At 40.3% G+C, this 13,390-nt stretch overlaps 1 protein-coding gene and 1 pseudogene across 1 annotated transcript in view; one reads left to right on the top strand and one right to left on the bottom strand.

Annotated features, from left to right (window-relative positions):
- Window positions 1-11,372, top strand: part of Slain1 (SLAIN motif family member 1) — a 61,845-nt gene extending 50,473 nt beyond the window's left edge. Inside the window, 2 exon segments of the mRNA XM_029554096.1 lie at window positions 7,935-8,217; window positions 10,380-11,372. Of these exon segments, the coding sequence (XP_029409956.1) occupies window positions 7,935-8,217; window positions 10,380-10,455 (359 nt within the window). The 3' untranslated portion in view covers window positions 10,456-11,372.
- Window positions 11,373-12,610: 1,238 nt separating this feature from the next.
- On the bottom strand, window positions 12,611-12,983 carry LOC103746862 (annotated as a pseudogene).
- Window positions 12,984-13,390: the final 407 nt, after the last annotated feature.

The raw sequence follows: 13,390 nt of genomic DNA, 5'->3' as shown, positions 1-13,390 counted from the left end.
GGAGTCTTGTCTGACCCTGCCACACATTGCTCAATCTCCCAGACATTACTTTGAATGCTAGGCATTCAAAGTAAACCCTTAACTCTTACATTCTGCTGTATGCCTACAAAAGTGTCACCATATGAATGACTCCAGAGTCTTCTACCAAGCTCAGGAAGTAGTGAATACCCTTAGAATATGGTGACTGGGGTACCTGCTTGGCCGAATAAGAGGAAGCACTTGCCTAAGTGGCCCTGTGTACCAGGGCATCCTGGTATCTATCTGCAAAGCATTCTTTCGAGTAAATTTGATACTTTAAACCTTTGGTCTTGTGATGGATAGGGTTTGGCCAACTCAAGAGTTGACTTCAAGGGATTGATGTTATTTTCTTGGTCCTGTCCTATAAATTAATTTCAAATAAAATTAAAATTTCATTCAATCTGTATGTATTAGTTTTGGGAGACTCACATCTGTTGTACGTGTTCTCTGTTGACATAATCAGTCATCAGTCTCACATTGTTTTAAGGCTTCTCTTTATGATGTTAATCTCATCAGCAGTCAAATGCTCCTTGGCCTACATGTTAATCACATGGTCTTTTCATCCAAACTGTAAGGTTTTCAAATCTGTAAGCTCTACTTTTTCCTTCTGATTCTCAGTGAAATATGGCTAAGTGCAGCAGCCAGCAGGAACCTTGCCACAGCCTAAATGCTGAGCTATCTTGAAACTCCTGCCACAGATGAAAGAAATTAAATTCAGCCTCACACGGAGTCTCAGGACACTGACAACAATGTAAAGGAGTTTTTGCTAGAATGTAGCAAGAATGGTGTCTAGTCCAGTTCCTGGAAGAGTCTTAGTGTGACCATTGTGAGCACAGTCTTTTCTGTCGCATTTCTAGCTGGTGTTCCGATCTACTGAAGCGCATACTAAAAGGACTCATTAAGCACAAAGCTTTTTTGGCCTGCTTCTTCAAACACCTGCTAAATTCCTTCTGCAAACCAGATCACTGCGACAAATACCTGAGAGAAGTAATTTAAAAGGAAAGATTTATTCTGGTTCATGGTTTTAGGGCTGTGCTACTTTGGGCCTGAGGCACAAGAAAATGTCATGGTGGTGGGAACAGGTAGAGGAGGGAGCTGTTGATTGCATGGTGGCCAAAAAGAGATGAAGCAGGAAGGGCCCAGGGACAGGTACATCTTTCCAGGACATGAACCCAGTGACCTACCTCCTAGAGGTAGGCTCCACCACCCAACATTTTTAGTATTCCTCCTTCCCACAAACAAGGTCACGAGCTGGGGACTAAGGCTTGAGAGGGCATACTAGTAATGTTTCTGTTACTGTGTAAAAACACCATGACCAAGGCAATTTACAGAAGGAAAAGTTTATTGGGCTTATGGCTCCAAAGGGATAAGAGTCCGTCATGGTGGGGAGGCATGGTAGCAGGAGACAGCCAGAGCAGAAAGTTGAGTACTCATATCTTTAAATAGGCACAGGAAGCAAGAGACCCAGAGTAGAAATGGGATGTGGCTATGAACTCTCAAAGCCCACCTCAGTAACATGCTTCCTCCAGTAAATCTCCATAAACAGTGCTATCAACTGGAGACCAAGTATTCAAAGATTGGGAGCCTATGGGGGACATTCTTCAGTCAAACCACCACATTCTACTCCCTGGTCCCCATAGACTCAGGACCATATCATCATGCAAAATGCATTTAGTCCAACTTCTAAAGTCCCCATAGTCCTTAACAGTTGCAACATTGCTCCAAAGTCCAATGTCCACAATCTGTTCTGAGATTCAAAGCAATCTCCTAACTGTAAGTCCCTGTAAAATCAAAAGACAAATTCCGCACTTCGAACATACAATGGAATTGAATATACATTACCTTTCCAAAAGGGAGGAATGAGGGTATAATGGGGAAATACCAGACCAAAACTAGACTGTCCAGCAGGCAAACACCAAATCCTGTAGGTCCATGTCTGATATCTGGGATTTTATTTCCAAAGGGCTTAGATGGCTTTGTCCTTCCAGTTTTCTGCCTGCAACATTTATCACTTCTTGGACTGGTACCACTACCTGTATACAGCTCTCCTTAGCAGATGTCTCCTGGCTCTGTCATCTCCAACATCTTGGAGTTTCCATTGCCAACCAGGCCTCACTTCACAGCTTCTTGCAGTGACCTCTCAGGGCCTTCTTTATGCAGGGACTCCCCTGCCACATGGTGTCTGGCCATAGTGGCTCTCTGAAAATGTAAGGGAAGAATCAATGATACCACCCCCCGACCACCTGCCTTACATCTTTCATTCCTTAATGTTAGTACCAGTACCAGGTGAAGGATACTGCCAAGTTTAGCTGCCAGCTTGGGATGGACATTGATCCCTTTTATCCACATTATCAGCAGCTTTTTGAGTGTTATAGTTTTCCAGGAGCAGAAAACTCCTTAGGCCTTTTCCTTTCACAAGTTGGAAGACATTCTTAAACCTTTCCTGATGGCTCTAATCTCCTTAACAATCCAGTACATACCTTGGTTGCCTACCTAGGCTCCAACATTATTAAGCTTCCTGGAGTCTTTTTTTTTTTTTCTCTTCAAACTGTGTATTTTATGTTTCTGCCCACTTGCTCTTTTTCATTTTAGATCTGCATAATATTCACCATTAATACATGCTACCCATTCAGTGTTAGGCTGTCTTGAAATTTCTTCCACTAAAAAAATTAATCCAGCATGTTTTTAGTTTAGCCTCAGACAAGCTCTTAGGCTTATCCAGGTGGCTCTGTCAAATGCTTTGCCAAAATATCCCAATTACTGTTTAAATCTTTGCTCCTCTCTGGAACTACATTGCTCTTGTCAGTACTTTTTTCCAAATTCCTACTAGAACAGGCCAGTAAACTCTGCTTATAGCATTCAGCCATTTTTTCTAATCCAGACTTCCAGAGTTTTCCACATTTCTACAAAAACTAACATGATCAGTTTCCACACAGCAACAGCACACTCTCTGGTTCTAACTTCTGTATTAGTTACCTTTCTGTTGCTGTGATAAAACACCATGACCAATGCAACATATAGAAGGAGAAGTTGCTTGGGCTTAATAGGTCCAGAGTGGAAAAGAGTCCAGTATCGGGGAGGCATGGTAGCAGGAGGCAGTCAGAGCAGAAAGCTGAGCATTCACATCTTTTTAAAAAAAATTTATTATTTTTATTTTATGTGTATGTGTGTATTGCCTACATGTAGGTAAGTGCACCCAGAAGTCAGGAGAGACTGTTGGATCCTCTGGGACTGGAGCTACGGACAGTTGTTAGCTGCCATGTGGGTGCTGGGATTTGAACCTGGGTCTTCTGCAAGAAAACCAGTATTCTTAACTGCTGAGCCATTTCTCCAGCCCCCATTCACATCTTTAAGCAGGCACAGGAATCAGAGAAAGCGAGACTGGGAATGGGACATGTCTTTGAACTCTCAAAACCCACCCCCATTGACGTGCTTCCTCCAGGAAGGGCATACCTCCTAAACCTCTACAGACAGCACCACTGACTGGGGACCAAGTGTTCAAATACTTGGAGCCTGTAGGGGATATTCTCATTCACACCATCACAGGGGACATTAAATTTTTTTATTTATTATTTTTAATGTGTATGAGTGTTTTGTCTGCATGTATGTAAGTGCACCTGTGTCGGGCAAAGCCTGCAGAAGCCAGGAGAGGGTGTCAAATCACCTGGAACTGCAGTTACAGGTGGTTGTTAGCCACCATGTGGGTTCTGGGAGTTGAACCTGGGTCCTCTGGAAGAATAGCACGTGTTCTTAAGTACTAAGCCAACTCTCCAGCCCACCAGGGACATTTTATAATCAAACCATTAACATAAAAGCTATGTCATTAGGTATATGCAAATATTCCCCAAATTTGAAAACCCCAAATCTAAAACATGCATGGTCCCAAGCATTTCAGACAGAGGATCCTCAACTTGTGTCAGGTTTACTATCAAGACAGTTATCTTACCAGATTGTAAGCTTCTCTGGACCTTAGTTTATTTGACTTTCTGTTCCCTGTACCTGACATCCTGCCTGAACATAATGAACTCATAGTGAATGCTTGAGTGAATTAGTAATGAGTCAGTGTTTGTATGCTGTAGAGTTGTATCTCAGGGCTTGTCCTTTCAATATTTGAGTTAATGAAGTATGGAGTAAAGGGAGAGAAAATTCATAAATTTGCTAATGGCCTGAAATAGGGTGGGTCTAATAACTAACTTTATATCATTTACTTAGACAACAGGCTAATTATGTCATGAAGAAATTTAACTGAGAGAAATATAAATTCTCTATTTGGGTTATGGAGATCAACAGTGTAAGTACAGGGTGAGAGAAATATATTTTGACAGTATCAAATATGGTACTGATTAGGAATTTTATTGACTGTAGCTCAGTGTGGATTATAGTGTATTTAAATGCCAGAAAAAATAATGTAACCCAAAATAGAACAGAACATACATGATCCAGAATGTCTAGCTTTGCAATGCGCAAAGCAATGAGAATGTGTTGAAAGGGATACAGGGACCAATTTTCAGGAATGACTTGTGACCAAAAGAATTTGAGTCACAAAATAAATAGTAATAATGGATAATAAATGATAGAATAATTAAATATCCCTGGGGTGGTGATCGAAGGAAGGAAGGGGGAGAGAGAGAGAGAGAGAGAGAGAGAGAGAGAGAGAGAGAGACAGAGAGAGAGAGAGAGAGAGAAAGAAGGCTTGAGGGAGAAGGGAAATTCTTTAGAGTAGAATTTCATTTAGTATATGTAAGGACTTGAAGAAAACAGAAAAGCCATTTGTAAGTCTAGCACAATACTGAGAAGGGGAAAAAATACAAATTGTCATATAATAGAAGGTTGGTCATAACTTTCGGTTTCAAGGCTTGGGATTTGGCCCTCAGTTATGTGCATTCCTGAGTATTCCAAACCACTTTTTCTTTATATTCATTCTAAGCATCTTTATGATGATTCCTAATTCTGGACTATTTTATTTTTCTGGAACGAGCAAAGAACAGATGGAAAAGATTGGAAAGGCAGCATGGTATTATAATACTGTTAGAATCAGAGACTTAAATTTGGGTCTTAATTATTAAACTCAGACAATTATAGTCTTTTTAAGTATTTCTCACTTAAACTAGAATTATGTGCATTTTAGCTAGTTTCTCTTGCTAACTATGCTTTAAAAACAGGATGACAAAAAAAAAAAAAAAGGATGGCAGTTATCTATCTTGGCTGTAGGTGATAGTATTAACGATTAGAGGTGTAGGACTCTTCCTGTTAACTATTCTGCAAATTTATTTAAAAATAAATTGGAATTTCATTGAATTACACTTTTGGAGGAGCCATCACTGTGTTAAGTGTTGTACATTAATGTAGAACAGTCAGGTTTTCTGAAGGTCTTTAATGTGTCTCAGCACTGTTTTGTAGCTTTTTGTAGAGAGATTTCATATGCCTGTAATTATATTTATTTTGTGGTATTTTGATTTTTGTTTTTATGATAGATTATTTTCAAATTTTATCTTCCCCTAGTTTGCGGATATGTTAATTACTTTTCTTGTTTCTATGGCAGAATACCTGACAAAAATAATTAAGGAAGAGTTATTCTTGCTCACAATTTGAGGGTTCGACCCGTCGTGGCAGGAAAGGCATGATAGCAGGAGTGTGAGGCGCCTGGTCTTGTGACATCTGTAGGCAGAAGGTAGAGAGAGATGAGTGCTGGTGCTCACCCTGCTTTCTTCTTTGTGTTCAGACCAGAGCTGGGCTGATCGGATAGTGCTCCCCAACAGCCATCATGGATCATTCCTCCTCAATTAAACTTTTCTAGAAGGAGCTTCACAGACACACCTAGACATGTGTTTGCGTGGTGATTCTAAAACCAGTCAAGTTCAAATTGAAGATTGACTCTATGAAGCTGTTATTTAGAATATAGTTGATCTTTGTGTTTTGATGTTGTGTCCAGCAACTTCTTTAGTGCATTTATCCTAAGTTACAGAACTTGGTATATCCCTAACCTAACAGGTGCATGTCATCAACAAACATGTTGAAGAATGTTCATAAAACCTGAAAGAAAACAATCCAGCCTTCCACACTTGTGAACTGATCAATTGTGACATTCATGCAGTGGAACACTGCATAGGAATAGCCCAGCATTCAGGACTCTCATAGACATAACGTTGAGTAAAAGAAGCCTGGCACAAAGGAACGTAGGATGTAACTTCAAAGTGAGAACAGCCAGTGTGATACGAGCAGGCATGAGGTACCTCTGGAGAGTGTTGCTTGTGAGGAGCATACAGGAAGAACCCGTGAGGAGCAGGTGAAGCTGTGCAGTGGAGCAGAGCTGCATGAACACGCCCACTGTAGAAACTGTGACATTCATGCACTGGAACACTGCATAGCAAATAGCACAGTTATTAATGGAGGGGAGCTGCATGAACACGCTCACTCTAGAAATTCATTCAGCTCTAGCCCATGGTTTGTTATATATAATACATCAAAGGAAATAGAGCCAGATTCACATATTGAGCTGTGTTTGTGTGTGTGTGTGTGTGTGTGTGTGTGTGTGTGTGTGCGTGCGCATATGTGTGTGTGTGTCGGGGGTAGTTTGGTTTGGTTTGTTTGAGACACAGTCTCCCAGTAGCCCCAGCTAGCCTGAAACTCCTGTGTAGACCAGGTTGGTCTCCGCTTGATAGAAATTCACCTGCCTCTGCCTCCTGAGTGCTGGAATTAAAAGTGCGCTCCCACGCCCAGCTTGAGCTGTGTTTTAACAGATTTTAAAATTAAAAAAAAATTAACTTAAAATTCTCTTTGCATATATGCAGAATTGTGACTTATTTCTTGTTGTTTATTATTTATCTTCTTCCTTGGAGAAAAAGAGTACAAAATTTAAAATATTTCTACTTAATAGTTTATTGGCTTTTAATGTGAAATTGTGTACAACGTGGATAAATTTTTAAGGATTGTCACTCAGATTGCTTCCTTCATTTGACCAATTTTACCAGTGCTAAAAGCGTTATAATGGCTAGTGCTTATTGAATTGGGTGGTTACTGAGTGCCAAGCACTCTCCTAAGGTTCTAGGTAGATTAATTTATTTAATTTTCAAATAAACCCTGAGGTACGTGTCATAAAGAATGCTATTTAAGGAATGTTTGTTGTTAGCTGTAGCTACAATCATTGCTCCTGTCTTTTTTCTGCAATTACAACTGTTAAATTGTCTGCCTGTTTTATTTTAGTGAAACCATCCCTAGAGCAACTCTCAAGAAATTCTGATATTTTGTAAGCAAGCAGGGAGGAATCTCTTATAACAATTCAGGAATTATTAAATTTGCTGAAGGAAAAATATGCTGTGCTTAGAATTGCTTTCTAAATATGCACTTGTCCTTTGAACAACACAGACTTACACATGAAGTTTTATTATTTATATTTTAGCTTTCTAAAAAATTTGAAAAAACTTGCTGGTGAACCTTATAGTTTAGAAGTATTGAGAAAAAATTTGTAATTACTGCATAAAATAGAGATATGTTCAATTTTTGTCATTTAATATCATAAAATATTTACAAATCTATTATAAATTGTTAAAATAAAAAATTATGTCCACACTTAATGGTCCCTTTCACAGGCAAAGGAAATGTAAAGAATTACAAAGACAGCATTAAACCCTAGTATTTTGAAGTGTAATTTGACCATGCTGTTGGAAAGCTTTGGGTCAGGAGGCGGCTTACTTAAGTTTGGGAAAGTCACAAGTTATTCTCAGATTTTTTGACCTCATGTTGGGTTAGGGCGCACTGTGTTTAGGCAGACTGGCAGGATGAGGGGTTCAAGGCAATGCCCTACTAAATGGCATCAGGAACCTGCACATCTTCAGACAATGTAGGCGCTTCTGATCGTAAAACACTCTACTGGGGAGGCAACTGAGATTTCTTCACACAAATATTTTCTCTTGCAGTTCCATCACCAGGACAGATTCAACACAGAGTCCACAGCGTGGGCCATTTCCCCGTGTCTGTGCGACAACCCCTGAAGGCCACAGCCTATGTGAGTCCAACTGTTCAAGGAAGCAGTAACATGCCTTTATCCAATGGCTTGCAGTTATATTCCAACACAGGAATCCCTGCCCCAAACAAAGCTGCAACTTCTGGAATCATGGGCCGCAGTGCACTTCCAAGACCTTCATTGGCAATAAACGGGAGCAACCTGCCTCGGAGCAAAATTGCACAACCTGTCAGAAGGTAGGAATCTTTGTTTGGATAACTTTATGTGCACCTAGAAATTCAAAACTGCTCCAGGGGCCACCTTCTTTTTTCTCTGTCTCAGTTTAACCTTGCAGGTCACTGTCTTTAATGGCTCATCCCGGGTCTGTTTTTCTTGGTTAGGTGATGGGTTTCTGTATAATCAGGTCCCTTCTCTCCAATCTCATCTTTGTCCCTTGTCACTTCAGTTTCATGCAGTGCTTGCTTTTGCTTGACTTTACCTATTAAGTGGTAAATGGAGAGCTCTGTGGACCTTCACCATCCTTCTTACCAAAAGTTACTTGTGTGGCTTGTTTCCTGCCTCCTTCAGGCCTGCACTCCCAGTGACACATACCTCTCTCCATGTTGGAAAAGCATCTTAGGGATACTCAACAGGGACTTTACCAATTTGTGTTGGTAAGTTCCAGATGTCCCAGGTAGATTAACTTAAAAATGTCAGTTCCAGGGCTGGAGAGACGGCTCAGTGGTTAAGAACTGGGTGCTCTTGTAAAGGACCCGGGTTCAGGTCCCAGCACCCAAATAGTGGCTCACAACTATCCATAACTCCAGGTTCAGGGGATCCAATCCCATCTTTTGGCCTCAGAGTGCATTGTATGCATATAGTGCATTTACATATGTGTAGGCAAAATACTCATGCACATAAAATAAATTTAAAAATTATCAGGTTACTTACAGAAGATGTTTTAGACAAGGGTCATTATATTCCTTTTGGACCTGGATGTCAAATAGTGTTTCATAGCAATAAAGAAGAATCCTTATAAACGAGTTGAGAGCCTGGGCATAATGACACATGTCTATAATTCCACACTCAAGGAGGCTGAGCAAGAGGATTGTGAGTTCAAGGCCATTCTGTGCTACACATGAATTCCAGGACAGTCTGATTACACAGGAAGACCCTGTCTCAAAAAAGAAAAAAAGAAATTAACTCTGAGAAAAAGGAGTAAGCACAGTCAACTTTTAGAAGAAATTAGGATATGAAATATGACACGTCGTATTTTTTCTTTACACATTTGTAAGTTTTTTGTTTGTCTGTTTTTTTTTTTTTTGAGACAGAGTGTCTCTGTTGCTCCAGCTGTCTTGGAACTTACTATGTAGACCAGGCTGGCCTCAATTTCACAGAAATCTTCCTGCCTCTGTCCCCCAAGGCTGGGATTAAAGGCATGTATAACCATGCCTGGCTATTTATGCGTTTATGTATGGATAGTTTTGCTTTTTATTTTAACATCAGAAATAATGGTTGTTTAGATCAAAAACAAATTCAGGAGCTATTGAAAACCAGGAAGGTAAAGGCAGGCTGATATATTTATCACTTTTCTTAATTATGACCAAATACCTGACCAGGAGCAGCTTAAGGAAGGAAGGATTTCTTTTGGCTTACAGTTTTAAGAGATCTGCTATCCATCAGGGCAGGAAGGGCAGAGCTACAGAGGTCAGGGTGCCTGGTCACAGTGTATAGCTGGGCAGAAAGCAGAGACAAGTGAACGTTGGTGTTCTTGAGCTTTTATTCAGTTTGCCCCCAGCTCACTTGATGTACTGCCCTGCTTTAGCATGCTCCCCTCCTAATTAAACCTCCCTGGAAATGTCCTCTTAGACACACCCAAAAGTGTATCTCCTGGGAGATTCAAAATTCAGTTAGATGAACAATGAGGATTAATCATACAAGCAGTACTCTATCTGGTATATTCTGGCTTACTTTTCCTCATAAATGCAGAGCTGTGTCATGTTTGTGGCTGAAAAGAATTACATGATTTATGTATCACCATTAGACAAAGCTTTATTTATAATGTTGAAATTTTTTACATGCTTACGAATTTATATTTAATAAAGTTGCTTTATGTTTTTTAGCTGTTTTTTCCATTGAAGAATTTCATCTTTTTCTATCTTAAAATATTTTTAGACATTATATTGAAAATTAAGCTGTGCACAGGGGACACATGTGGCTCTGTGCTCTTGCCTCAGGCTCTAGCAGATGGGCACGCACTATGGGGGTCCAGAAGTTTGTAACTCAATATGCACATTTGGGACAGTGCCAGTAGCTTGTCATTACTGGATGGAGGCGCACTGGTGGGAGAAGGGATCAAAGTAGTGATGTGACTCATGGGATTGTTCACTGTTTGCTTCCTTTCCCCATCTCTTTATAGTTTCCTGCAGCCCCCAAAGCCTCTGTCTTCACTCAGCACACTGAGGGATGGAAATTGGAGAGATGGTTGCTACTGATGCAGTTTTCTGTACCCCTGAAGAACGGGAAAGAAGTGAAAATGAGGGTTGTGTTACCTAGCTGGCTGGGTAACAGTGGATGTTGGGATATTCTTTCCCTTTGGCATTTTAACACATTCGCTGCATTGTTTTTTCCGTGGACCAATCACCAGAGGCTAATTATTGCACTTAAACATTTGCCTGAGGTACTGCAACGTTCTCAGACCTATGGTTGCAGTATTGTGACACTTAGATCTAGGAAGTTTTTGTAGAACTGCTCTGTACCTGAACACTTTTTGAGAGACTTGAGATGTATCAATAATGCTTTGCCATATGAGTTTTTAAAAGTAACTTGTTCATTTTACTTACATGTTCTCAACATCTTTCCATTACATGTTCTGCATTTTAATACATTGCATATTTACAGCTAGGTTCTTTGACATATGCTTTGAATTTTACTTTTTTATAGTTTACAGGAATTTTATTTTTTTGTGACTATTTCTTTTTACACCTGTGTGAACCACTATGGAACAACTTAAATTTTGTGCCATAAAAATATTTTTGTGGTAAGGTACTATTTTTTTAGCTCTTGGGATATATCAGCAAAAATACACCATACAATTTGAGGCATAATTTTTTGTTGAATGAGCACAATGTAATCTAGGCATCACAAGGAGATAGCCAGACGGCAGAGTCAAATGGTCTTGTCTTTTTCATTGTTAATTTATTGGGTTTTCATTGTTAATTTACATGGGTTTCATATTTATGATGGCATCACAAGCTCATTGCACTTAATACCTGCAATGTTTGCTACTCAACCACGATTGATTTTCAATACTTTACTACAAAGGATGAAACTGTAATGTTTTATTAACAATGCTTCTGGAAATGAATGCATTTTAAAGCAAATAAATCTTTTTGATAGACCTTTTACAAAACCCATTTGCACTAATGAATGCTTTCTTATGGTATATGACTTGATATTTGTTACTGTGTACACTGCTGTTCTGGAATGTTCAGAAATAAAGACTCTATTTCAGCAATGTCAGGTCACGCATGAATGTGCGGCATGAGCGTTAAGAATGCAGTGTCCATGTTCTGCAGCTGTGAAGCTGGCTGCTGCCGCTGTGGTCTTGTTGAGGGCGCTGGGGCAACATATAGAAAACTGACATTTGTAGAATATTATGTTTCTTCTCTCTAAAATGTGTTTGGTAAGGAAAATCAGGTTTTAATTTCTAACTGAGTTGGTTTCATTTAGAAAGACCTTAATAAACAAGCTTGTTGCCAGGACACGCTTATGAATGAACACTGTCACAGGAGATTTTAATACCTTATGAGGGTTTGATTTGAAGAACTTTCTTAGTACTGGTGAGATAGCAAAATGCTGCTGTTCTATATAACACTTTATATGTGTTGCTTCCAAAACCTAAGGCTGGCATTTGGGGAGAATGAATGGACTGTAAGAGCCCAGTGTGGACACTGGCAAGATGGAAACTAGGTCTTTTTTTTTTTTTTATTGGTTGAGGACCAGTACACAGACATTTCAGTTCGTACACAATTCTTAATGCACGTACCAAAAGTCTAAAGAACCGTTTATTGTGTTTCTTTTTAAAAAGTCATTCCAGTGATGTTCCAGCTTCGAACCTGGTGGCACATTTCCCTTCAGAGGACTCATGGAACAGCATCATCAAATGCTGACCAACAATCCCTACGTCCACTAAAATTTGTTATCACATACACTAGACACTCAGATTTTCATCTTTCACAGCACATTATCAAAACTTAGGAAAACTGAACCACTGTGACCAGAGGTGTTACAGGGGGCACACAATTCTGACAGGGTGATGACCAAGGAGTGATTTTTTTTTATTTTTTTAGAAAACAGTTTACTAAAAACACAGGACTAGAAGTTATCTAAAATATTCAAGACACATTAAGTGCAGGACTGAGACTCCAAATTGCCATTTAGTATGCTCTGGGTCACAGGATAATGTTACACGACACCCAAGACAGTCACAGCCTCCCATGATTCAATATCCCTCAATTTTCTGGTTGTACCAAAAAATAAACCAGCGAATGATTTCATCTCTTAAAGTCATTTACACTTAAAAAATGGGATGAGGTGGGATTTTCCCCTTTCAAAAATGTTTCTAGAGCTACTAAAAAACACTTGCATTTACAAAATAGCTGATAAAAACATTCCTCTGGATTGTACAAGAACGGCGGCGGGCAGACTGACGGACAGGATGAGGATCAGCCGGACTTTGTGTCCTTCTCCTCCTCCATCGGAGGCGGGGCTCTCCTCGGTTCCAGTCTCTCGGTTTTCTGCAGGCCGGTCTTTAGCCTCCTGGTTGGCTGCTGGTCTGCCTTTCCTTTGCTCTTCTTTTTCCTTTTGTCTGCACTTTTTTGTCCGAAGATTTATCCTTTCCCGCGGCCCTTTTTTGGCTTGGATTCCACTTTGGCAGGACAGGTTTGGCCGACAGCCTCACAGATCTGCACTTGGGCTCCTTCTTGGCCGCCGCCTCCGAGCTGACCTTCCTCTTGGGCATTGCGGCCAGCGCGGGCGAAGCGAAGGGCCGTCACTGGTCTGCCAGGGCTGGCCGCTGCTCCTCCCGACTGCTGTGACCCGCGGTGGGGGGCACATCTAGGGTCTTTTAAACCTAATCTTCAAAACGGCGTTAATCACTTTTGCAAATTCTGTTCATTAAAAACTTGTCACTAGGTCAAACCATCGCTCAAGAGGAGGGAGTCCTGTGAGCATGTGAATACAAGGAGCTGAAAGTCATTAAGGTCAGTGTAGAAGCTTCCTGTGAAACACTTCTATTCGCTTCACGGGTGTGCCAATCCAGTTTCCAATAATGGTACAACTTTCATTTTTCCAGCAGCACATGAGAATTCCAGTTCTCCCAAGGCTTTGGCATTGATAGCCTTTAATGTTGTCATCTTAGGCATGTTT

Source organism: Nannospalax galili, unplaced genomic scaffold, assembly GCF_000622305.1.
Source record: "Nannospalax galili isolate Female #2095 unplaced genomic scaffold, S.galili_v1.0 scaffold140, whole genome shotgun sequence".
In the NCBI taxonomy this organism is placed as follows: Eukaryota; Metazoa; Chordata; class Mammalia; order Rodentia; family Spalacidae; genus Nannospalax; species Nannospalax galili.
This window is presented reverse-complemented; position numbering and strand designations above follow the sequence as displayed.